Source organism: Drosophila arizonae, chromosome 3 (assembly GCF_054131065.1).
Source record: "Drosophila arizonae isolate 15081-1271.41 chromosome 3, UAZ_ARI_1.0, whole genome shotgun sequence".
NCBI lineage: Eukaryota > Metazoa > Arthropoda > Insecta > Diptera > Drosophilidae > Drosophila > Drosophila arizonae.
Window position 1 is genome coordinate 20,283,714 of NC_142923.1, and position 27,542 is coordinate 20,311,255.

At 34.5% G+C, this 27,542-nt stretch overlaps 3 protein-coding genes, 1 long non-coding RNA gene and 1 other non-coding gene across 5 annotated transcripts; 2 read left to right on the top strand and 3 right to left on the bottom strand.

Annotated features, from left to right (window-relative positions):
* The first annotated feature begins 639 nt into the window (after positions 1-639).
* Positions 640-1,517, top strand: NimC3 (Nimrod C3). Its single transcript, XM_018001446.2, has one exon. The coding sequence runs from the start codon at positions 788-790 to the stop codon at positions 1,424-1,426; it is 639 nt and encodes a 212-aa protein (XP_017856935.1). The 5' UTR covers positions 640-787; the 3' UTR covers positions 1,427-1,517.
* A 426-nt stretch (positions 1,518-1,943) lies between these two features.
* bgm (acyl-CoA synthetase bubblegum family member 1) lies at positions 1,944-11,767 on the bottom strand. The gene is made up of 6 exons (XM_089463507.1): positions 11,535-11,767; positions 7,511-7,759; positions 5,617-5,962; positions 4,547-5,046; positions 2,900-3,491; positions 1,944-2,836 (listed from the first exon to the last, which is right to left on the bottom strand). The coding sequence occupies exons 2-6, from the start codon at positions 7,753-7,755 to the stop codon at positions 2,513-2,515; spliced, it is 2,007 nt and encodes a 668-aa protein (XP_089319633.1). The 5' UTR covers positions 7,756-7,759; positions 11,535-11,767; the 3' UTR covers positions 1,944-2,512.
* Positions 11,768-17,767: 6,000 nt separating this feature from the next.
* On the top strand, positions 17,768-17,839 carry TRNAQ-CUG (transfer RNA glutamine (anticodon CUG)). Its single transcript has one exon. It is a non-coding gene; the product is annotated as a tRNA-Gln (tRNA).
* Positions 17,840-20,796: 2,957 nt separating this feature from the next.
* Positions 20,797-22,420, bottom strand: LOC149269846 (uncharacterized). Its single transcript, XM_089464641.1, has one exon. The coding sequence runs from the start codon at positions 22,189-22,191 to the stop codon at positions 21,169-21,171; it is 1,023 nt and encodes a 340-aa protein (XP_089320767.1). The 5' UTR covers positions 22,192-22,420; the 3' UTR covers positions 20,797-21,168.
* A 2,803-nt stretch (positions 22,421-25,223) lies between these two features.
* On the bottom strand, positions 25,224-27,252 carry LOC149269847 (uncharacterized). Its single transcript, XR_016269228.1, has 2 exons — positions 25,945-27,252; positions 25,224-25,817 (listed from the first exon to the last, which is right to left on the bottom strand). It is a non-coding gene; the product is annotated as an uncharacterized LOC149269847 (long non-coding RNA).
* Positions 27,253-27,542: the final 290 nt, after the last annotated feature.

Here is a 27,542-nt window from a genome sequence, read left to right on the forward strand (position 1 = left end):
TTTATTTTAGCTTGTGAATGTTAGTCATTGTGGTTTATGCAGGTTTCTATATATACCTTTGATGGAGCTAGAGGTATTACATAGGTGTTTTTTTTGCAGTATTTCTCTTTCCTTATGATCTAAAAGGAGCCCATTAGAAATGATGCTTAAAACGGCAAAAAATCTGATGACTTAGTTCGTCAGAGACGAGTGATTAGTAACTGGGAAATGCTTTCTATATTCATGAAGATTCATGGCTTGACTATTCGACTTCTGCATTTCCTTCATAATAGTCAAATCCGAATTATTTTTTACAAATAGTTCCAATAGGCTGATTACCTTAACCAACCTTAAGTTGGGTATAATATATGTTTATATAGAATACATCTGCATCACATATATGCGCGGTCAGATGGACGGACAAAAAACGAATACATTTATTTGACTTTCATTTTCCGGCATTAATCGTACGACTTTATTGGATAACGTATATTGTTATAATTATTAACTCCAGACATTTATCGCTCATTGAGAAGATCAAGTCTGACTCTCCTTATCGAACATATGCATGTACTGTATACTTATATATACGTATACCCGACATGCCAGACGTGCTTCCATTTTCCATTCCGGCGATAAGGTCGTGCAAAACAGCCAGAGTCAGAGTCAGAGTGGGAGTCAGTGTGAGATTCAGAGTTATCGTGGCCGGCACAAAGAGCTCGACTTTCCCCTTCTCAGCTAGAGTCGTCGGCATTTAGTGCCTTTCGAGACGTGAACAGAACTGGAAGCTTGGGAGCTATCTGGGAGTATGTTGCCGTTGGTGCTGTTGCTTCTCCTCGGCCAGAGCCAGGCGCTGGCCATTACGAGCGGGCACTGCCAGAAGAACATTAGTGTCAAGTACCAGGTGCCATTGACCAGAACACGGCTCGTGAACAATGCCAGCGAGCAGTATATTGTGTACGAGGAGCGTGTTCGCTGGGATACGGTGCGCATGTGTTGTCCCGGCTATCGCACCATTATCTTTGGCTTCTGTGAGCCGATCTGCACGGAGGCGTGCCCCGCCCACAGCTACTGTGTGGAGCCGAATAAGTGCCACTGCATGCGCGGCTACGAGCACTCGCATCATCCCAACAAACAGCATCAGCTGATCTGCCGCCCCATCTGCCAGGGCGGCTGTCCGGAGCACAGCCATTGCATTGGCCACAACGAGTGCGAGTGCCGGCCCGGCTTCAAGGACGTCAGCAGCTGGTTCAGCATGAGTCTCAGCTGCGAACGCATCCAGTGCGGCCACGATCAGCGCTACGATCTGCAGCGTCGCGCCTGCATCAAGATCGAAATGAGCATGGAGGAGCTGATGCAGCGGGTGGCCGAGCGACTGGCCAAGGGCCTGGAGCGCGACGAGGGAGAGCCAACCACTGAGGAGCCACTGGAGGAGAGCAAAGATTGACCTAGGCCCAAGACCTAGTCCTATAAGTTCTAATGTGTAATGCTAAGCGTGGAAATCAATATGAAAATAAAATGGGAGTTGAAGAGAGAAATGGCAGGAAAATCTTGTGTGAGGGCTCAGAATATATCTCACTTGGAAATAAACTAGAAAAAGAGAGGGCCAGCGAGAGAGCGGGAGAGAGTGATAGCTAAAGCGCTGATAACTGCTGCAAAGTTATTTCTTTCCAGTATAATCAGTCTTCTGGTATTTTTCCTATGGTAATCATGTCGTCTGTCTAGGAATTATGGAAAGAAATGAGACACTAAAGTCAGCCTTAGGCCCGTTAAAATGTATTATATTTTTCTTTACAGTGAGATAATAGCAATTCAGTCAACTTATCGGGAGAGGAAATGGATGAGCTGGTGAAAATATGCAGGAAGGCATCTCTCAGGACTAGCACTGCATTTAGGAATTCTCAAGCTTGATTTAAAATTTCAAATACGTAATTTAAAATTAACTGTAAATTTATAAGCAAATATTTTGTTGTATAATTTTTTTTTTTTTATTATAATTCAAACAATAGGATCGTATAATTCCCTTAGCGCTCGCGTGTTTCAGTAAATAAAACAAATTAACATACTATTTCAAAAACTTATACGCTAGATATCAATATAGTTTTGATGGAAAAAGTGTAGTCGTTCATCATTAACATCAATCGTTATTATCAGTATCATCACTATCATCATCAATCATCATCATCAATCAATATCATCATTATCAACATTATCAACATTTTTAACATCATTATCAACATCGCACTCATATCAATTGAGTGGCGGGTGGGCTAGGATTTTTTATCTACAAAAATTTCTCTCTATATATAGATATAGATATTATAGTACAAATAGTTAATGTTAAGCTCTGGCAATGGCTTGTAAGTCCGTTTAAATTCATTTCATATATAATTTTTGTGTTTTAAAGCTCTAATTGCATAGCTCTCATAGGTTGATAAATAATTTCATTTCCTTTCTTTTCTTTTGAATTGATTTTCGGGTTGGTTTTGTTTTCAATTTGATTTGGTTTCACAGCCAAACGTGGAATCGTTTCTTAGGCATATAGGGTCTCGATGAGATCCGCGTACATTTTGTTGACCACATTGCGCTTGACCTTCAGAGTGGGTCCCAGCTCGCCGGTGGCTATCGAGAAATCGTGCGGCAGTATGGCGAATTTCTGCACCTTCTGGGCATTCGAGATGGATTGTTTGTTGGCGCGCTTGATGCCATCCTCGATGGACTTCAGGACTTTGGGGCAAGGACCGGCTGCCAGAATTTCACTGAGCTTCGTGTACTCAACGCCCAGCGACTTCATCCAGGCAATCGATTCGTGCGTCAGATCATCCGTGGGTGCGCCAGTCTCGCGCTCCACCTCGGTCTGCCGAAAAGAGGAAGAATACGAATATAGATTTGCAGATAGAGGGATTATCTTCGTACCTACCTTAATGGAAACCAGCACAGTTAAATATTTGCGCTGCTCACCCACCAGGAAGGCATTGGAGATGCCGTCCAATTCTTTCTTGATGATGTTCTCAATGTGCACGGGTGGAATATTCTCGCCGCCGGCTGTGATGATCAGCTCCTTGGAGCGGCCTGTCAGCATCACATAGCCCTTGTCATCGATGTAGCCCAAGTCGCCCGTGTGCAGCCAGCAATCGTCGTCCAGGGACTCCTCCGTCTTCTCCTTGTTGGCAATGTAGCCCATGAACACATGGCGTCCACGTATGCACAGCTCACCGTGGCCATTCTCATCCTGATTGATGATCTTCGATTCGCAGCCCGGCAACGATTTGCCAATCGAGTTCAAGAGCGTCGAGTCCGGCAGGCAGAGCGTGTGACAGCCGCCGGTTTCGGACATGCCGAAGGCATCCAATATCTTCATGTCCAGACTGAGGAAGTATTTCTTGGTCTCTGGGGACATGGGCGCCGCAGCAGTCACCAGGCTGATCACACGATCAAAGCCCAGCGCAGCCTTCACCTTGGACAGGATGAGTGACCTGGCAATCTTGTAGCGGAAGCCTCCGCTGCTCTTGCTGCAAGGCACACAAATTGTTGATAAAAGTTTTTTAATTGGAATTTTTGATGAGTTGGCCAAGTTGGGATAATTACATGGGTCAAGGATTATGGTGCGAGGAGAAACTTTCTGAGTGTGCCTGTGTGGGGAAAGCTAATGGGCTACTGCAGCAACAGCTAATGCACTTGGCGACAGGCCAACTTAATTGGCCAAGTCACAAAAAAGTCAAGTCCTAGAGAAGTTCCTCTTGGCATGAAGTGAAGGCGATGAGGAGGAATTGCTGGCGGAAGATGATGCATTTATAATAGATGGAAAGCTGTTGAAGCTGTTCAAGAGTGATTTGGAGAGGTATTTCTAACATTTAAGTCAATGGCAATGAGATTCCTAGTATACGAAAAATATCTGATTGAAGAGGAAGTTCCAGTATAAGATGAAAGCTACAAGAGAAAGAGTTTCTAGGTCGGGGCTGAATATTTGATATAAGATAAGTTGCTAGTAGGAGAAAAATATTGATAGCTGATTCATATCAAATAAATTCATATATCAAAGAGTGAATCTTGGCAAAATGAATCTTTGGCTTGTGCAGAGCCTTCAAAAAGAAACGTAAAGGCTTCGGCTTCTCATTTCAAAGCAAAATAAAAGCCAAGCTAAAATTGTCTGCAGCAACCAGGCGAGCATGTTTTAAAGCTGCTAATCGCTGACAAAGTCAGAGCATGTCACGTTATTTCGCAGACACTGGACGTGCACGCATGCAGCAGGCGAGTTTCCTGCAGCAGCAGCAACAGCAACGGCTTCAGTTGCTTCGTGTACAGCGCGGCGTATGAGTAATGTTGTGTTTGCTGTGATTTTGGCCGTTGCCTGCGGACCGACGCTGGCTGCTTGCATAATTTAACAAACGAACAGAGTCGAATGCCTGGCAGGGATTGCCAGCAGCTAGAGTCGACTCAAGTCGGGTCGAGTCGAGTCGAGTCTAGGCAGCAGCCACTTTAACTGTGCATTCATTTTGCATAATTTATGCGCTCACGGGGCACAGGTTGAAAGTTGGCCGTGAGCTGGTAAATTGGTGAAGCTTACCCCTGATTCTCCATATAATGTTTTAGCGAAACGTCCTTGGCCCAGCCGGCGAGCATTCGCTTAAAGCTGCCGTTGGAGCTGGCGACCGCAACCATGCGCTCCTGGAACTTCTCATAGACACGCGGCACGCCCATAAACCGGGTCGGATGCGCATCCTGCAGCGTCTTGACCAGCGTTCCCTTCAGCGCATCCTTATCGGCAAACCAAATGCAACCGCCGAACGAGGCGATCGTATAAATGTCGACAACCTGCGCTGCCACATGAGACAACGGTAAATAGGAGACCATACACTCCGCACCCGGGACGATTTTCTCCAGGCCCTTGCCAATGCCGCGCGTATCGTACGAAATATTATCGTGGGAGAGCATCACGCCCTTGGGCATGCCCACCGTGCCGGAGGTATAGACCAGACAGCAGCACTCATTGATCGCTATGTTCTCCAAGCGACGCTTGTACTCATCCTCCACATCTTCCACATTCATCGCCTCAATCTCGGACCACTAAAAGAGAGGAGTCACGTATGAAAATATCTTTATGTTTAAATAAATATTTAAAAACTACATAAACAAAATAATATTTATAATGAAATAAATAAAATATGTACAAATATACAAAATGCAAAAAAATAAAAATAAAAATAAATAAATAAATATATTTATATTTATATTTATATGTATTCTTTATGAGAATATATATAATTTAGAAATTATTTAAAATGAAAAAATAAAATAAATAAATAAATAAATAAAATAAAAATATATAAATATTTTTTTTCAGTATATATTCTAATGTAATTATTATTTATTTATTTTTTTTTTTTTTATTAATTTTTAATGTATATATTTAAAACTTATAGCTACTCAAATATTTAAATTTTTTTTTTAAAAGTGAAATTAGAAAAAAAAATTAATGTAAAACAAAACAACAATATATTTATTAATATATTATTAATAAAAAGTATATATGTATATTTATTTATTTATTATTTATTTTATTTATATAAACCCTTTAATATTTATATATGTATATATATATATTTTTTTATTTATATAATATATATTTATATTTACCCTATAGTAGCCATCCTCCTTTTTCAGATAGGGCGCATAGGGTTCCTGGATCTGTACGGCTGCCTTCAGATTGGGCAATTTGTCGCGTATCGAATGAATTTTGTCCATTTGCTTGGCATCGTCCACGACAACAATTTGGGCACGCGAATTCTCCAGCACATGCTGCACAGCCTCTGCCGAGTTGGTGGTATAAATGCCGGCAATGATGCCGCGGGCGTGAATGGCGCCCATTGCCGAGTAGAACCATTCGGCGCAGTTAAAAGCCAACACGCCCACCGAATGATGCTCCTGCAGGCCCAGCTTAATGAAAGCCTTCGCCGTCTGGTGCACCTTCTGTTCGTATTGCCTGTGAAAAATGGGATTGGGAGTTGAGACTTGCTTTTTTTTTTTTGTAAATCAATTTAATTTGCGGCCAACCAATTTGATTACGAAGCACGCTAATCGAAGGAAATTGCTTGCTAGGAGAGATGAGCGAACCGTAGATGAATTGAGTGGAGCATGAACGCGAGTCCAAGCACGAACCCAAGTATTAGCTCACGCACGAGCCTATGATGGTATCTACAATATATATACGAATGACTATCAAAGAGAGTCTTAAGGAGGCTATCCTAAGGAGGTCTATTGAGGGGCTATTATATTATCATGAATACGTAGAGAGTTGTTTAAGATTAGTTTCATAAACTTATTTTTATGATTGATTAGAATAGCTTAAATAAAAGCCAATCAAAATATATATAAATTTTTAATAGTGAATATAAGAATATCATTTTAGTTTCTACTAGGAAGTGCTTGAAATTATATATAGATATAAACGCATTTCGTCCTAGGTGTATCTATTTATGTTTTTCCAGTTCTTAATATTATTCTTGTTTACATATTGGTTTGCGGCCTATTGATCTGTATCTATCTATTACCTGTATTGATCGTCGCGGGTATATTGATTTATATGTTCTTGTTTCGTTTTCATTTTACATTCAGCTCAATTGTGATTGATCGACTCGCACCGTTTTGTGCCATATTTATTCTCTGGCTGAATATAAAGTCTATAAATACTCGTAGAAAAACTATTCAAAATTAAAAACACAATATATGTATATAATGATATACATGTATAATATATGTGTATATATGTTGTTTAGTGTATATACTGAGCATCACTACTATTTTCATAAACAGAATAGTATATATGATCATACATATATTCATAGAAATATTTCGATTGTGAGCATTGCGTACTATTGCGTCTTACGTCGTGCCTAATTGAGATAAATTCGTGTTGAGTATGAAACTATAAAAGAGAATGATTTGGCGGGCGATATGGATATTTTTCTTGAGTAGTTTGTGTTGAATAGTTGCAGCTCAAGTTCTCTTAGGCGGAAGCCTGATAAAAAAAAATTATTGGAGCTTGTTTTATTCATATAAGTATTGCATCACGTTTGGTCATGCTGAGGCGTATATAAATATAATTTTCTAGGCTCACAAAATATATTTTACGATTTCTTAAATCTTATTGAGATCTAAATTCTTTTTGGCTCAATTCGTTGCTTGTTTCGTGTCTGGTTGTATGAAGTTAGAATGCATTAGCTTGCCTCGCTTTTGAACTATATGAAAGGGTAGTACGTAGGTCGAATAAAAGGTTGCACGCTTAATGTTTTTTATACAAATTACTTTTTGAGAAGTGTGAGCTTAAGTTAACTTTACTGAATAAATCGTTTTAATTCAGGCTGAATTGCACAAGTTTGTGTTAGGTCATGAACTACAATTTACATAACATTGCCTCGAATTTATATAGTCGTGAGTTCATATGTCCCATTCAGCACATATCGGTATTATCTGTAGCTCATCTCTAACACATCTCTATTTAAAATCTTCCATTAACTCTCGTTTAACTCACTTATAGGTAACTGTGGTGTAGCCATTTTTGCCGTTCTTGAAGCGCAGAGCCGGATAGTCGGGAAAATTGTTGACGGTGCGCTTCAGTAGGCCGGGTATGGAGATGGGTTCCTCGGCGCCGAGACCCTCCTTCTGCATGCGTATCTTGACGGCCTCTTCGGGATCGGTGGTGCGATAGACCTCCGATTGCCTCAGGCGATTCGGGCCGGGGCGATTGAAAAGTGCTTCGTTCGGATTCGCGGCCATTTGTCTGTAATCGAATTAAAGAAGCCATTAGTTTAAATAAACACAAATTTCAATTTTTTTTTTTTTTTTTTTTTTGTCACTCAGGGAAAGTTTGTACGATGGTTATATGAGTTCCTGCTTGCGATAAGAAGTCAAGCTCAAGGGTCAAGGCTAACGTATTCGTGTTTCGGCTCTTATCGCTATGCTCGAATTATGACCTAACACCTGATTAGAGGCGGCATGGGGTACTCATATAACTGCTTATTATAAGCACGTACAGATCTAAATTTATGATCAAGAGTTTTATATGAACTTAGCTAAGAGCTTTCGGATTAGACTAGTAAAAATACGCGAAAAAAATTGTTAATCATAGTAATATATATTACATATAAATATAAAATATATTTAAGGGTTAGAACTTATGAATTTACAAAGTTCAGTTTTATATACCACAATGACTGCCTTATCAATACAGTTTTTTATATGAATATGAAATGAAAGAAATTTTAAGACCTCATCTATATATTATTTTTCCGATTTTTTATATATTCCATATCAGTTCTAACTTCTAGCATAAAATGCTAAATATCTTTAACTATCAATAAATATAAATTAGACATATATTATATATTTAGTTATTTACCATAATTGATATATTTTTGATATGTCCCAAAAACCTAATTAGAATATCAGTATATATAATCAGCATATATAGAACATCAAAATATTAGACCAAATTTTAAATTTCGTCTGTAAAAATTCCATAATGAAAGCTTCTATATCTGATTCTATCACAGTCCATTATAAATCTATTAAGAAAGGATTTAATTGGAATTGTATTAGAATGAAGACGTTTTAGAACTTTTTATCAATATATAAACCAAGCATTATTTTATTTGTTACCCAAAACATCCATTTGAACTATTTCTTTTTAAAATATTGTATCGCACTCTGCCGTCTACATGTTATATCATATCATATCGTGTTTCCTGTCATTAGTTAGGTAAGCATTAACTTTTCTGTTCCAGCCTTATCATCTGATATGATAAAGCCGGAACATTTTACTGAAGTCTTGGCTTACAATTAGTTAACATTCGATTTTATAAATAATTTAGTTGTTTTTTTTTTTTTTTTTTTTTTTTTGTTTTTTTTTTTTGGGTGCAAAGGGCTACGACTTGGCATGTGTAGCTATCAATATCTATCTATGTATGCACATGTCGTCGAAGAATGTTTATAATTCTTTTGGCGCTTTTTGTTTTTATTAATCAATAAACGGGCAAACAATTTGATAAGAATAAAAACGACCAAAAGAAGAAAAGAGAGGGGAAATAACAACAGGTTTTTTTTGTTAGTTAAGAATGAAAAGAATATAAAACAACCAAAATAATAATCATAATAAATATTACTACCGAGTCCAAAGTTTTCTTCGAAAACATTTTTTTCCTATTTCTTTTTTTTCTATTTTTTTTTATCTGTTGCCTGGTTACTTAGCAGCTTGATTTGCCGCAATGATTAACGCTGATTGATGGATGGATGAAGGCTTCCCTGTTCCAGACAATAGCCCCCTTCCCCAATTCGAATACTATGCAATTAAAAATAAAATGATTAGATGATTGACAGCTGGCTAATGCACACGCAAATTTAGTTTTGATTTTAATTGGATGAAATTATAAAAAAAACTGGTATTTTATTACTGATTAATTTAAATATTTTATAGTATATTTTTTTTTATGGTAACCAAGCATACAGTTTTTTATTGAGAGCTCATATTATGCTCGATTAAGTCCATAGCAATAACGTAGAAATAATATTGTAGTTAAACAAAAAAATTATATTTTAATAACTAATTCACTTTTTCTTGGGAAACGTAGTTTGATTTGCATATTTAATTATTTTCTGCTCACAAATCAGTTTGACCTTTAGAAATTTAATGTAAGCTTACATTATTATTGCGTCAAAATATAATGATCTATTTAATCAACAATGAATGATCGAAATAAATCACTATTTATTGTAAATCCAATCATAATTAGACACATGTAATTGAAATTATTAATTAGAATTGGTAGCAAAGTCTACAGCTTGTATAAGTGATAAGAACAAAGTTTACACTTGTTTTCTATTATATACAATATTTATCAAGCGTACATTTGCGAAATAACGATTTATTCTGAGAACGTACAGTAAGAGCTCTGTAAAGATGGCAGAGTTGAAATAAAGCATTTCAAAGAATGTAATCAATTTTTAAATGTAGTTATTTGATAGGAAAATTATAAAAATGATAAATAATACAAATCATATAATAAAAAATTTAAAAAAAAAAACATTGTTTCAGTCGAAAAATGAATTGAATTAATAATTAATGAACATTAATTTTCAAATAATATTAATATTTGGCAGAAATATACATAAAATTGAAAAAAATGAAAAAAAATTGGATTAATAATTAATGAACATTAATTTTCAAATAATAATAATATTTGGCAGAAATATATATAAAATTGGTTTCAAACATAATATTATTATTATTAATTTTTATTAATAATTAATTGGATTAATTTTATTGATTTTTGTTTAGATCATATATTAGCTGATATTTTGTATTCATACACATTTATATTGCCTAAAGAGATTTAATTTAACGAGCTGTTACAATACAATCAAACACATTATAGTATATTCCAATTGAAATAAGCATAAATATGTATATACATATATATATTTAAAAATTTTGCTGATATATGTTCAGAACTAGAAAATCTTTTGCCAGTTGAGGAAATATTACTTCATAAGCTAATATAAAGTAATATATATGTATGTATGTTTGCATACTTATAATGTTGCTATATGTTTGTTAATAATGTGCATGTGTGTGTGTGTGTATATATATATATATTTATGCGATGTATAGTTGTCTCAATAGAATTTGCGTAGTGTTATGGCAACTATGCGGGAACTAGGCATGGTGGAAACCGGCTTTGCCCGTTGATAAGAATTAGTTGTCTAGACATTTGGTGGTCGTACGATCCCAGCAAAGCAATAGCTGAAATCTATTTCAATGTATGAATGTATGTGTGTGCGTTGTCAGCAGTGTAAAATGTGTAATATATATAAATAAATATATATATTAAATGGCTGACACAGGGCAAAGAGTCGACCTAAGAAGCTGCGTATGAAAACAAAACAGATAATTGAGAGTTCTAAAAATATTCGTTTACAGCTTGTGTTCGTGTGTTTCTGTTGTTATTTTCGAAACAGTTGGTAGTAAGAGAATGCCATGTGAAATAACTGAAGAATTGCGGTTTATTTTGTCTTCTGTTTTATTCGAAAGCAGAATGAGCGTAAAAAGCAACAGATGTGCCAAATGCGAGAGATAGTTTTTTGAAAAGCGATCAAAGCAAAAGCTGGCAAAACAGACGACCAGCGAAAGCCACAAACGCAGCCAGAGAGTGTGCGAGAGCGAGAGAGGGGAACATAAAGAGTGAGAGAGAGAGCTAGAGGTAGCGTGATGGAGAGACAAACATGATGGCAACCGACAACTGTCAGTACCAAAGGGTGACAATGAACTCGCGAGGACAGTGCACTGACCCACTGAGACACTAAATACTGGGCGGCCACTAAATGGGAAATGGACCAAAGAGACAATAGAAGTAAAAATAACAACAACATTGCCGGCAAATGCGCAAAAAAAAAACACGTGTTTACAAAAATGTAGGGGGCGTGGAGGTGGGCGTGATCATTTACATGACTTGTATTTACATACATATATTAAATATTATTTATTCTACGCAAAAACTTACATAATTTATGTATATATATTTATATTTTTCTTTAAAATATTTTTATTTTTTGGCTATTCAGCACAACACAAAATATGTTTTTTTTTCTTTTTTTTTTTGCGTTTTTTTTTTATTTTATTTTTAATTTTCTTCTTTTTGCTAATATTTTGTTTTATTTTTTATTTTTTTTTTACTTGAACTACGAGCCAAGTAAAAACGACCGCACGCAGCGAAGCCAAAGCGTAAACTGAAAGCAGAACAGGATCGGTTGCTATAGAAATCGTTTGGATCGTCGCTGCTGCTGCTGCTGCTGCTGTTGCCGCTTCTGCTGACGTCGCTGTCGCCGCTGTCGATAAGTCTTCAAAGCGGTTTAAGCACGACGACTTACAGCGGCTACCTGATCGAACTGCTCTTATCAGCTGGGGAGGCGCCCACATTGTGCACTCGCTCGCACGCTGATTAGACATGGAAATCGAATTCGAAACGCGACTTGTGTGTAATCGAAATCTTTTTGATCTTTGGCTACGAAATCATGCAAGGCAACCAGCAGCAACAAAAGCAAGTGCAGCAACTACTGCTGCTTATCAGTTGCACCCTTGCTTGAAGAACTTTTCCTTTTTGTTTTGTTTTTTAAATATAATGATCCCCATACAGGTTCATTTTTTTCATTTAATCTCATTTGGCTAGGGGTCATTGTGAAGAGTATTGTGTAGTCAAATGGCATTTCATTTATCTCTATTGTATTTCTATAGTCTATAGGGTATATTAGTGTGTTGTAATTTGTCTTTATCTAATATAAAACTATTCATAGTTTTGTTATCTACATAGTTTATTATTTATTATCTAGTTGTTTCTCTTTTGTTAGCATTTTAGATTTTTTTTATGTTTGGTTTTCAAACTTGAATTCTGGCTTTTTATTTGGTTTCCTAGATTATATTTGTAAGCCTGAACTCTTCATTCTTATATGAATAATGAATATGAATACTAAATAAATGCTAAAGGCTTTAAAGATCAACCGAATATGTTAAAGAATAGAATACATAAAAAGTAATTTATATTTTATATATATTATATTCCATTTCATATATATTATATTGTACAAGGTATTATTTTATTTATTATTCATGTGTATCAAATATATTTTAATTAAGTTTATTGTGTTTATTTTGTTGAGGATCTAAGAAACTATTTATAATTATTTGAAAAAAAAAAAAAAAAACATAGATAAAAATAGAGGATATTTATTTTTAAGCATTGTTTGTGGAAAATTTAGTTTTTCAATATAGAAAATTTAAAAATCATCTTTGGCAAAGAATTCCAAAAAGCAGATCTCAAATAAAACAAATCAAATTAAATTTTGCAATAAATGTAATTAGTATGTTTTTGGCTTGAAGAGCTTTTAAAGTAAATGAACAGCTGTTTTGTATTTTGTGTTTGTTTAAATAAAACGCAATTTTTTATTGCTAGCAAATGTGTAAAAGCTGGAAAGAGAGAAAAGCAAGCTATAGAGCCGTATGATCACAAGTTATAGGGCGCTGTGATCAGCTGAGATTAGGCTAAGCTAAGATTAGACATAGCAATAGGTGCTAGTATTTCTTTTTGTATTTAGCTTAATAAATTAAAATATATATGATTTGTTTTATTCCACTCATCATTCTCTTTATTTATTGTTAATCTTGAGCAATGAACTTGCTTTGGCAATCGTCAATATTATTTCGTAAAAATCTTGCTCTAGACAATTCAATTGTGTTCTTTGTTTATAAATAAATTAAAGCTGATAAAACTTAAGTAATTCTTTATGAATAATAAAAAATAGGCTTCTAAAAATAAACCGGGTGATAATGTCATGGCTTATCTGGTTAAAAAGTCAAACACCTGTTGCATTGATCCAGCAATAATTTGAATAATCTTAATGAGTCATTCGGATAAATAGATAAATGTTAGCTAAAATTTAAGGAATTTACAATTTTTATCAGAATAGCGCAAAATAGAAAAACAAACATGATATAAGCTATCGACTGACCATTTCCTTCAAAAAATTTTTGACTGTTGCCAATGGTTTTGCTTGGCTCTTATCAAAAATTAGCCACATTTTATGATTTGATAAACATGCTCAGTAGTTGAAGCCCATAAAATGCCCAAGCCTGGGCACACTTACATCTAATCTCTCAAAGCAACCTGACAAAAGCAAAAGGCCAAAGGTTCAAATTCATGAAAAAAAAATGCCTCACTACTCATTCACTGGGAATCGCATGCAGCGGCCCATGGCGTACTACAACTGATAAGATTATAAATATATTATAAAAATCTTTATAGCTCATATAAATTATATTCTCAACATCTATATGGGGCAACGCGTGAAGTCCGTGATTATCTCTCCCAAAACACTTCTATTTCTATACGCCAAATTATTTTAATAGATACAGATTTCAAGTCTATATACGTATGCATGCATAAAGTATATAAAATAAAAACATTTCTATATATAATTTATAATTTGATTTCGTTTTGGCAATCTCTGACATAATTGTATCACTTTCTTAGTATTTAAATTCATGCGCTTATCGATGATAGAACACGAGGGTTCCACGCCAAAAACCAGATTAGATGCGAATTTTGTCTATACTAGAAAATTTGTTGACTCAATGCACGCGTTCCTTCAGTTCTATCCAACGTTGGTAACCAGATGGTGATTTTCTTTTGCTAAATACCAGGTAATTCCTTTCAATAGATAACTTTAAATATATATATACTTTGAGCATTAATCAGCTCATGATGACAGGAATATATGAAGTACTTAAACTTAATCAAGTGGATTGGAATTGGAAGACAAGTAGTAGTAGTAGTAGTTTATAGATGAGAGGCAGCTCTTGAGTATAGTTAAAATCTTGATTTTGTTTTCATTTAATTCGAGTACTATATTTTTCCGATTGGTTTTACGTATATGCAAATCAGAGTATATGTATTTTTGTTTATTTATAAATACTAAAATGATTTATGGCTTGAAAAAATATTTTTAGATAATAATAATAATAAACAAGAGCATAAAGATTAATTTATTTTCAATTAAGAGTTGAATATGTCAAGCAGAATATATTTTATTCGGAATAAAATGCCAATTTATAAATAGTACAGTGGCCTTATAATTTATAATAATGAATAACTAAAAGTCTAAGAATGAAATGAAATAAATATTTATGCTCTTCCTTTTTAGTGGTTTGTTTTATTTGCAAAAAATTGTATTTTCAAGGTTTTGTATAAACAAAAGAAGATAATAATATAGAAATATACAATTTTATTTTTATTTATTTAAATATTATTGATGCATGTATATTATAGATTTTGATATTATAGCATTTGTAGTCTTTTGGCACATTAGTCGGTTTAATTCAATTTTTTCTATTATTAATATACATATGTTATTATTATATGCATATATTAATATTAAATACAAAACATATTTGTATATGTGTGCAATAAATAAAATAATAATAAATAAAATTTTTATATTACAAAATTTTATTATGATTCATTTGTATATTTTTATTATTCAGAGGATTTTATATACTTTATCTAAAGTTTGATTTTATTTTCATGTTTGTATCATGTACAAACATTTTTCCAACACACTGTAAAAGCTGTGCAGGAAGCTTTCACAGCTTAGCAAAGTTCGCAACCAGTAAAAGCTTTAAACAAGTTTAACAACAATTGAACTTAATAGAATTTACTGTATTTCTACGGCTGTATGTATATATGTATGTAAATGTAAAAGATCTATAAATTGACAACTGACGGCGACATACATAAGTATATGTACAACTCTTTGGCTATCAATTTACCAATTGCTGGTTAACATTTTAACCCTGCTGAACGAACGAAGGCGGACAGTTGCCCTATAAACTGCATAGGAGTGCATTGACAGTAACCATTTATATGTTTGTGGCTTAAGTGCGGTTTATATGACAGTTGGAAGTCCTGTAAATAGGACGAAATGAATACTGAATCGAACAACAATTTCGAATTCGATTCTGATTCCGATTGCATTGTCATGATAATGAGATTGTCGTCAGCGGCATCAAATTACGCCCCACAAAGTTGTCTGTTTATACCGCTCAGGATACGTCCGCACACCCACACACACACACCCACATGCACACTAAACATATGCAAATGATGTGCTGATGTGTCGCAAGGGCTAAAGGCAAAAGACTTAAAAATAAACGCGAAAATCGCTTAAGCACAGGTTAGCACAAGTTCATGATACTTAAAATGGGAAGTCCGTGTGCTTGGGGGCGTGGCAGAAAGGGAAAAGTTACAGGACAACAGCATTCTGTTGGAATAACAAGTGTTTGGCTAATTAACACACGCACACATAAAGAGCTGTCTGTCTCTCTCTTTTAGAGAGAGAGAGATAGAGAGAGAGAGGGAGAGAGGCAGATAGTGAGAGCAGTGAAAGACAGAGAGATTTAGCCAGACAATGAACTCAACTGTGCTGCATATAATTGTTCTGTCACGCCCACTTGCCTGCAGCCAACCAACAAGGATAACAAAAGGATTTGGCCGTAAAGTTGAACTGTTTAGAATTGACCATAAAAAGATCACACTTGATGGCCCTTGTGAATGTGGTATTTAATATGCGATTTCTATGATTATACTCGATATTATCATCAGCTGAAATCGGGATTGTAGGGATAGATAATGTGATAGGAAATGCGCGAGACAGAAAGGAGTAGAGGCAGAGAGAGAGAGAGAGAGAGAAAGAGGGAAGAGGGAGAGAGAGGAACAGGGAGAGAGAGAGGGTGAGAGAGAAACAGGAGAGAGAGGAGAATGTAAGTAAAGCTGAGAAAAGAGAGGCACATAAATGTTAATAATATATCACATAAATTTAAAAATTCGCTTTTTTACTTAATTTTAAAGAAATATTTGTTTTTCTTAATATAATATTTTAAATTATTTAAAAATATATACTTATCTGAATTTCTATTCTAAACTTTTTCTAAACTTCAAAACATTCATATATAAATGTGTTATATTTAATAATTATATGCCTAATGCTGTTAATATTTATTAGCATTAATTAAAATCTTCAATTTTGTAATAATTATTTATACATTTAATTTGACTAAAATGCCATTTGTTATTTGTAGGCATTTAAAAGCTTTATTACTCAGCTAATTATTAAATACTTTATAATATTTGACTTTATTTATTTTTCTAATGTATTGTTTATTAACAATATGTTTATAATACAAATTAAGTAAACTCTTTATAACGTTGACTCTTTATTACACTAATTACATATATTAAATGCTCACATAAACAATTTATGTGGTCAATATATGCTTAAAATCCATATAAAATAACACTCAATAGGGAATTTCTCAACAAAACTGTCTAGCAATGTATATAAAAATATATGTATATAAATATAAATATATATATAAATACATAAATACTCACGTTTGCCCATCAAATTTTATGCTGGCCACCACGAAATAAATTCCGAGCACACGCGCGCTGCCACACATGCTCACACACACACACATAAAGCAGTTAAAAATATATTATCAAATCTATAAATAGCATAGCTTGCAAAAAACTGTTAACACTTTTTCGTTGTCTGCAAAAAAGTGTCTTTCAGTGACACAGGCAAAAAATACTCAGACAGAAAGTGTTTTTGTCGCGTCTGGCTTAGCTCTCTCGCGCTCTGAGGGAGATAGTTGTTTCTGTTTTCGTTTCCTCAAGTCAAACACTGATCGTTTGCTTGAGTTAAATGAAGTAACGGTAAGTTGCGTTTGTATGGGTAATCACGCGCGATTGCTGCGTTCTTTTTGTATGTATGTATGCGTGTATTTACATGCACACGAAGGCAAAAACATTTTCTGCTGAGTTTGTTAGTCAAAGTGTTTCTTGCTGAGAGGCTTTGTGTGAGAGAAAATCGTGTTAGTTTTACGCGACACTCATGTGAGTGCGTCACACGAATGAGTCATCGCACTGCGTCTGAGCGAAACAGATGCTGAAGAAAAACAGAGAGTGACGCTCAGAGAGAGACGTGTCTACACAATTTTTTTTGAGTATGATGCGAGAAAGAGAATAAACGAAAAAACGCTCAACTCTCATTTGCAAGCTCTGATAAATAGCCGCTGCTTTCACACACATTCAGTCATACTGATTTCTCACAATTATAATGAGCTGCCAAACACGACGTGTGTGTGAGAGATACAACATCTTCAATTTCACTGGCTTCTTCAACCGGTTCTATGGTGTAATGGTTAGCACTTTGGACTCTGAATCCAGCGATCCGAGTTCAAATCTCGGTAGAACCTAAGTCGAAGATTCTTTTTTCATTATTTTTAAAAAAATGTTTTAAAATTTTTAGTTGTGCCAAACGAATTAATTGACTCATAAATTGAGCGCAGTTCGTTGTGCAGGCATTGGAGTCGTCCTATTGTTTATTTTTAGTACCAGCCTTTGGCAGCCTTGCCGATTTGCAGTCTTTGCTGGAAATTTCAATTGTTATTTCAATTTTAGCTACAGTTGCATTTGCATGTGTTGTGAGTTGGCTTTAACTGCGGCAAATAGTTTGCTGGCTCTAATAAAATGCTATTGGCCATAAAAGCAAGAAACGGAATGAATGCCAAATCCCAGCAGCAAGAAATGTCGGATAAATGTGTAAGAGAGAGAGAGAGAGAGATAGATAACAGAGTACGCGCAAGGCAGATAAAGAGCACATTGAGAGATAATTGAATGATAGAGCCAACTTGGCTGTGGCATTTGCCGCAACAATGTTTTTGATTAATTTGCCAGGCAAATGTTGCGGGTTTAAATATACGAGCAAGCAATGCAACAGGCTGGCTATGTTGGCTGTGTATTTAATTATGACTATGGTATTTAAATAACTTAAAACTTTGTAAATCAACTTGATATTAAGTGCTCAAAAATTTATCCCATAGAATTTACGAGAAAGTGCTAAGCAAGAGAGACAGACAGCTAAAGTACGCAGCTCAAGCTTTACTTCAGGTTTTTGATTAGGAGTAAGCAAACTGTAGCCTTATCTCCATGATACAATTACAAAGCAGCTCAACTTCAACTTCCAAGTAATCATTTAATTCGAAAATGCTGTAAGTAAATATCGACATAGATTACCTTACAGTCAATGCTCAACCGCTCGAAAAAGTATCTTTAAGATACAATGATAGAGAAAAGCTGAATGTAAAGCGAATTGATGGTTGCTTTAAGTTCATCTCAACCAATTGAAATTTTTGTCAGGTTAGCCAATGCAGCTCATCTTAAAGATACTATTTAAAAGTGTATAATATACACTTACATAAATATAAACAACTATACGGTTTGCTAAACTCTAACTCAACTAAATTTCTGCCTATTTAAACTTAAAAATAAGTATCTTAAAGATACAAGAATTAAGAATATATTAATAATTTAATAATTAATATTATTAATTATTAATTTTAATAATTTAAAACTCAACCTCAGCTAAATATAACCTTCCCTTAATTCAACCGCAAGCCTTTGCTCTTTCAGCTTTATTTGCCAGAGTTCAAATGCCATAATGCGCAATAGATGTCCATAAGTCAGGCTAATAATAGATGTGATACGAGAAATATGCGTCGTCTATACTGGGGCAACATAATCAATAATCGATAATTGACAAATTAGGCAACATTTGCGTAGTTAACTGGCAAACGCTTGACTTTAATTTCATGCCACAAAGTGTCGCAATGTCAAAGCTAATTAATTGGACTTGTGAGCGTAGAACTGAAAGCGAAAACGATACCGAAACCGAAACTGAAACTGAACCTAGTTGACTGCAGCTGCTGGCCAATTGACCAGCATGCCCCAGCTTGGCTCCGTCTCTATTGGTCTCAGTTTAGTCTCAGACTCTCAATCTCTCTGTTCACTTGTCAAATTTCAATAATTTAGCACACGAATCTGTCCAGACAGAAGCTGTCAGCGATAAGCCGAGACGACCAAGCGACCGACCAGACACCAAACACTTTCCAGCAAATTCTTGGCTAACCCTTAAGCACTTGTAGGGACACCACAAATTAGGGTATATGCATGTGCTCATCGGATTGGACATTTGTCAAATTTTGCTATTTGTTTTTATCGATGTTTCTGGACTTATACATTTACTTTTATTACGATTTCTAATTTTTGTATTTTTATAATATTTTTATAATAAATAATAATTATTATTTTTTTATTATATTTTTTTTATTTTCTACTAATTATATTTTATATAACTTTATTTACTTTTATTCTATTTATTTAATGAATGAACACTTTTTAAGTGTGTTTTCTATGTTATTTTTATCGATTATAATATGCTTAATCTTAGATAAAATATTTTCAATATTAATATAATATAAATATAATAAGGAACAGGCAGTTTATGCAATTTATATATTTTTCCTGCCATGAATATGTAAAAAAATTTATTTATTAAAAAAAAATGTTGCTTCTATCTCAGATAGCGTATTATATTTTCGTTGTTTGACAAATATTCTTTACTTTTTCTTTAACTGGTATTTTTCTTTTTTTGTTAGAGAATTTCAGAAATTGTAAACGTAAAATTAAATGAGATTCGTCTCGTGGCGTTTATTTAATGCGCCTCGTTGGTTTCTCCTATAAAACAGTCCCCGAAAAGTTTTGCTTGTCGCATACGCCGCAGAGGTGACATCGAGGTAAATTGTTATGGCGTCACGCCCCCAACCGCACAGCATGCAGCCCAACTGCCCCTTTCTCGTATATTATGCAATAAACATTCGCGGTTGGGCATCAGAATAAGCGAGGCGTATTAAAGCCACCGAATAGCTCAAACATCACATGGGTTATTAAATTTAATCACAAGTATCTCAGCTGACGTTGGGATTAATAGGAGTGGAACGGAATGAGAATGGCTTCGGGAATGGGAATTTCTGATTGGCAGAGAGTTATAGCGATACGTATGAGGAGTATTACCATTTGCCAACTTTGTAGTACATTGGCTTAGTTCAGTTTTATGGCAGCGCTCAAACAAACTCAAAAATATTTCAATTTAAGTTTATTTATATGAAGAAAGTTACATAGTGAAAGGTAATATAAAAGATTATGGTGATATAACAAGTATACGTATATATATCATAGATATAGTATACTATAAAATATATATTTCGTGCGTAGTAAAATTTTATAAGAATTATATTCTTATCGTTTTAATATAAATTATTTTCTTTATTTCCTAATTCTTTAATAAGTCGTATAAACATAATTTAAATATTCCTTATTTTAAGTAGTACTTCATTATTAATTTATTTTCATTAATTTTTTGTAATTTTTTTTATATACATTTTTCATAGTATTCTGTCGCCTTTATTATAGGCGTTTTTTTGTAGGCTACTTTAATTTGGTCTATATATTAAATTACATTACACAAAATAAAATTACTTTATGAAGGCATTCAAAAAGTAGAGTTATATGTAAATTGTGCATCAATTTATCGTTAATAACATAAAATTTTGATCAATACAACTCAGTGAGCTTTAGAAAGTTTCCTTTTTCTTGTTCCTTTCCCTTTTCCATTTCCATTTCCGTTTCCGTTTCATTTTCATTTTCCAAATCCAAAATTGAGAGTTCATAAAATTTGTTGAATGCTTTAAATGATTCCAAGTAGCAGCAGTTGTCGAAACGAACAATCCGTTTGTTGACGATCTTTCGATCGTTGCGACATTATCGGCTTCGATGGCAGCGCATCGGCAAGCGATGGATATTGTCCCGCATAGAGGGCGGACAGACTGCTCTGACACGGCATTGTTAAGATATATAAAAGGGGGTTTTGCTTAGACTCTACTTCGTTGCCAAATGCACGATTGAAGAACCGGCTACGCTCCAGGCACTCGCACAATTGCCCAAAATGCCGGGAAATATGATCAGCTATCGGATCGATGACGAAGTGCCGAAACCCGGGCAGCACTTGATTACTGAACACATTGGCGATACTTATCGAAAAGTATTCGAATATGGCATTCAAAAAGTTGAACGCACACGTCAAGTGCTGAATGGGTTCGATGTTGAGTACGATGTTTGTCAAACATTGGATCGAGTTTAGAAAGCTTTGCAAACATTCCTGCAGATTGATGTCACTCAGCGTTGTCCTTGTCCTTCTTCTTGAACGCAACTGATTTAGTTCCCTTCCGGTTGCTTGATGTTCGATCCGCTGATCTCTATGGGGTGAACTCTTTAGCACATTCGTTTGCCTATTTAATGGCAACCGACTCGTTTCGCTAGAGAAGTTCCGATGAGAGAACTTCGGCTCAACATGGATGCGTTGTCTCGGCACTATAGCTGGGTTCAACTGCGTAAACGCTGTCTGATTCCGCATCAGCACGGACAAACTGTCATCGGGGTGTGCACACTGCCGATGGGAGCATGGGCTTGGAGGCGTCATTAGGTCATCGGCCATCTCAGACAAGTATCGAGGCGATGGCCAGGCAAATAGCATCTTTTTGTGGTTGGCGTGCGGCGTCATACGTTTACCTGAATCGCACTTTCGCACTTCGGCCATTTGCAGATTGGGTGCATGGGTTGTCATCTGTTCATTTGGCACGGAGTAGAGTTTGAGCATGTTGTTCAAAATTATCATGTGATGATAGGTGGGACTATAAAATACCGAAACCATATTGAAAATAAGAATCAGAGTTATTTATTGAGCTCTTTTTTTGATTTTGTTTTCTTAACGTTTGTTTGTTGGTAAAGTAAAAAAAATCCTAGATTTGTCAAGTCACGTAAAATTTTGGTCGAAGCTGATTCGAAACAAATTATAAAAATGTATTAAAAGCCGAATTTATTTTAACTAATCCAATGCGTTCACTTTCAAGTTTGGGTTTGCAGTGAAAACTAGTCCAACAAAATTTTTACAAAATTAATCTACGAAAATTCAATTTCAATGCCTACTTTTTATGCCTCTTGAAGGACTTTTTCTATGCTCTTCTGCTGTTACCCGAAATTATGTTTTAATAATGTTTGGTATTAAAGATCCAGGCAAAGACATCCGAATGAAAGCATAGTACAAATTCCAGATATTAAATCAATGTCGCTAGAAATTTTCATACATTTGCTACATCGACAATCCTTTAATATATATCTTTCAATTTGGTCTTATAAAGTCTTTCGCTGATTTCATATGATATTGGTTCACATTGACCATACGCTTTGCATAAAGAAAATACATGCAGCAGTATTAATTTTTTTCTGTTCCTCTTGTTTGTATTTCGCATTGATAAATCGTTGAGATTTTCTTTATGAAGCGTATCCGAAACAAAACACGAAATTGCTGAGAAAAATTATCCCAAAAAAGTTTTACAAAAACTCAATATCAACAGCAATAATAAAAGCGAAAAAAAACACAAATTTTTGTCATTTATTTTTGTTTGTTTGTTTCTTCTGTGCCGTCAATAAAAAATGAATGCCAAAAATGTGATGCTTCTTCTTTCCTTTTCTTTTTTTGAGTGCATGTAAGTGAATGCATATGAATAAATATTTGTGCGATTTTTTATGCAAATTTGTTCGGACAGCGAGCGAGTGAGCGAGCGCACTTTGATTGCCAGCACAGGCTGAGATTTCAATGCTTGTGTATGTGTATTATATATGCGCTTCACATATAGCCTGAGTTTTCCTAGAACTGAGAGATATATGTATATATGAATGTATTTATATATTTAAATTTTATTTAATATGAATCCCTACTTTTGAAACTAATTGAATAATTTTATAATTTTAACTTATCTCTTTTATGATGATTTTATTCGAATAATATTCTAAAACCTAATTTTAGATTAATAATTTATATTGTTAATGTATATATTTTTATATTTATTTTATTTATTTTTATATATTTATTTAATTTGATAGAAAATTCGTTTATCTATTTGTTCTTATACATTTCTCTGCAAAACATTTTCTGTCTAAGTTTATTTCCTTAGCTTACTTTAACCTAATTTAGTCTTTGCGAGATAACTTCAAATCAAATACTAAACATGTCAGCCATAATTTTGGGTGAGTTTTCATATAACCAAAATTAATTAAGATAAAGATAATCAGAGTCAGAGAGATAATCAAATTTAAGGCTATAATAAGTTAAAAGAGGCCATGAGGACATTACGTAAATTAAAGATCCTACTTTCTTTTTAAGATGACCTTTAAGTGGAGCAAATTTATCAAGAAATTAACGCCTAACCTGACTTATTTATTTTCTTTTCAGTTTTTTTTTTTTTTTTTTGGTCTCGCCTTTTGCAGCACTTGAAAGCCACAAAAGTGACAAGAAGAAGAAGAAGAAGAAGTAGAAGATAAAAATGTGGTCTCATTTGGTTTAATGTTAGAAAATTTTTGTTTTTGCTTTGGCTTGCCTGGGGGGACAAGGTCAATGGCCAAGGGCCAAACCAAAAACAAAATTCTCTCTAAGCCGGTCGAAATCCCGCGGAAAGCTCTGCCCGCAACAACAATAATCAATATTCTCACAGTCAAGCAGCAGCAGCAGAGCGAGATAGAGACAGGCAACGGGAGGGAGAGGGAGAGAGATGGGGTAGGCACTGTGACCTTTGTGCTCGGCTTGCCACCGAAAATCCCGCCCAGTTGCGTGTTTGACATGTCATTCGATTCTGCCTGAGCAAACTGTGGACACGTTCTCTTGGCCTGGTCAACAGGAAGCACATTAAGCATTTGATTCCCAGAATGGGCCACAAGCCACATGCTGAATAGCCAAGTTTCTATCTTGGCCCCGCATTTAACGTGGTATGATCTAAAAATTGACTGAATTTTTCTCACAAACAGCATCAAGAGGCATTATCTATATGTCAAATGGGACTCGGGTACGCTATCAATAATTTATTAAGAACATTTCTACAATTGACAAGAAAAAACTAATAATAATTGATTGCGATTATTGTCAAGTATGGCTTTTAATTGAAATTAATTGTCTTCAGATGAGTTTTTTTATTTTTCATTGTCATTTTTTATAAACTAAATTCAAACAATTATGTATAAAGATAGAAAGTTAGTTTTACTTTACTTTGTACCAATATTTGAAAATAATTTAAAAAAAAATATTATTTGATAAAAAAAGTAATTGCTAACCCTTTTATTCTTTACTATCTATCCGATATATCAAATATATATATATACCAAAATATTAATTCACACGCTATCTCTCTCTCTCTCTCTCTCTCTCGGTCTCTGAGCAAGCAGCTTCGGTTAATTTCGTTTCGTTTTTCCTTTCTGTAGAGCGGTTAGGTTGAACTATTCGTGTGATGCTCTTTCCACGAATATCATTGAGAGGGCGATACGATTCTCACTTCACGTACGAAATTAAAGTGCTTAGAGTACAGAGAGAAGAGTTTGTTGCTGTATTCAACTCAACCAGACGGTCGGGAGCCTCAGAGCCATACATATCAAAGAGCAAAAGGTTTCTGTTAGATCTCGTTGATGTACTGGCACAATCGTTTGCTCTCTGAGTTTTTTTTTTTCCGATTATCTCTGTAAAATTCGCTAAATTGCAGAAATCGATAAGCGATCAATGATTTTCAAATACTTTATGATGTTGTTGATCAAAATTGTTTATTTATTTATTGTTCTATGCATTTATGTTTTACTAGCTGGCCCGGCAAACGTTGCATTGCCCTCTATATTATTTCTAGGTAAAAAATTGTTGAAAGCTATGTTGTTCAGGCTGGGATACACTGATAAATTTATTAATCGGATTTTCATTCAAGCACCTTGTTGTAAACGACATTCTTCGTTTTTTGGTCGGGTGCAAGAACAAATAATGCGGATCGTTTGCCAACACGTGAGCATGCCACGTACAATTGACCATGAGAAAAACACGCATTTTCTAGATTGAGGCCACAAATAGTCAAAGATTGGCCCTGTGACTTGTTGATCGTCATGGCGAAGGCAAGACGAAGCGGGAATTGAATTCGTTTAAATTCAAAGGGCATATCTGTTGAGCTCATCGGAATCCTAGGAATAAGAACTTCCTCATCTTTAAATTTTCCTTTGAGTATCAACGCGTGAATCACATTGCTCATCAGTTTTCTTATCACCAAACGCGTTCCGTTGCACAGTTTTGGTTGGTTTAAATTTCTAAGCATGCAAATCATGGAGAATTGCTCTTTTCATAGCTGTGTTCATTTCTTGATGCCGGTCAAGTTGTTCTTCCATATTGCCCATGAAGTATATTTGCAAGAATTTTTGCTGTGCATCTTCAATAGGTTGCAATGATCCAATGCGATGGCAAATCTGGCCTTGAATCTTTAAATTCAAAGCCATAGTTATTATAGTTATATTTACAAACACTATTTACAGAAATCTAACAAACTACATTATTCAAAATTTTTTTTTGGCAGTCATAGAAAATAAAATTTTTAACGTAAATTACCTTAAATATCCGTCTCCAATATTTTCCGCCCTAAATTATGTCATTTGGAAACAGGCATTGTATTTTTGAGTGTTCGCTAGAAAATGTCGTGATTCTAGTGTTTCGCCATAAAGCAGGGAACGCAATGGCTATGGTGACCGCTAATGGCAATGTCACTTTACCACTAAGGCAGCACAAACCGGGCGTTTCACCAGCAAACTTCAATGCGCCACAATGCTAGCAAACAACGTCCATTGGACCAATGCAAACTAAACGATTCAAGCTGTAATCAATGGTGCAATCATATCGAAACGCTGCTCGATTCAAATCAATCCTTGAACCATTTCTTATTGCCATTTCACGGGCTGCCTCTCTTTGAGAAGCACGAATTAAGGCCCTTCTTCCCTGGGTACTAACGCGGAGCCTTTCTCGGGCGATTTCTCGCTCTTCGTCAGATAATTGACTCGCGCTATTCCGTTGCCTAATTGCATTATGGGTCCGCCGGGAAAGATTAGATCTTCTAGGACGCGGCATTTTTATTAATAGTAATACTGCCCTCGCACAAAACCATATAAATCAATCGAGAAATATAAATATAAATAATTTACACAAATTTATGTTTGAGACAAACAAATACCTGAACTTTCGAGATATTTAGCTTTTGTAAAAGTCCAAAAATACAATTTTTAATAATTAACTTTTTTTTTTTTAATTTCGAATTTTGAATTTTGAATTTTTTATTTATTTTTGATTGTTAGGTTTTAATCTTTTGATTTTTTTTTTAATTTTTGCAGATTTTTGATTTGAAATATTTATAAAGTTTAAAAGTCCGAAAATATAAAAAGCCAAAAATACACTTTTTAATAATTACCTTTTTTTTTTTTTAATTTCGAATTTTTAATTTTTTATTTATTTTTTGAACAGTCAGGTTTTAATCTTTTGATTTTTTGCAGATTTTTGATTTGAAATATTTTTCCTTTTGATTTGAAAATTTTTTTTTTTTTTTTTTTTTTTTTTTTGAATAGTCAGGTCTGCTCGAGGTCAGGAGACCGTAGACTGACTGACTACATTTGTTTATTTACTTCTACACTATTGTCAAAACTGTCACTGTTACCAAGCCTACTGGGTATAAAAAAAATTTGAACATTTGGGGAAAAAACCGCGTTTTTCAAGTATTCGGCAAATTTTTTCAGTATTTTTAAGACCCTATACTAAACTCGTTGCGGAGACAAATCCAACAAATCAAAAACCATGAAAATTGGTTCAGCCCAAATCAAGTTATAAGCAGTCTTCACTTTTACACAACTTTCTTTTATATATATAGATATATTTTATATATATATTTGTTATTCATTTTTAAATTTAAAAATAATTATTGGTATATATCATATTTTATAGCCCATTTCACAAGGATTTTTTTTTCCATTAATGTTTATCACATGTTTCCATTCCCATCAAAACTTTTTTTTACTATCCACTAATTCTGTGTGAAAGAAATATGCGTATTCATAGTTATTTGTTTGACAATATTTGCAAAAGAATTTTCTTAAGCGGTTTTCCGGTCATGCCCAACGGCAAATTCCTACCTACAATATATAAATGTGTATGTATATATTTTG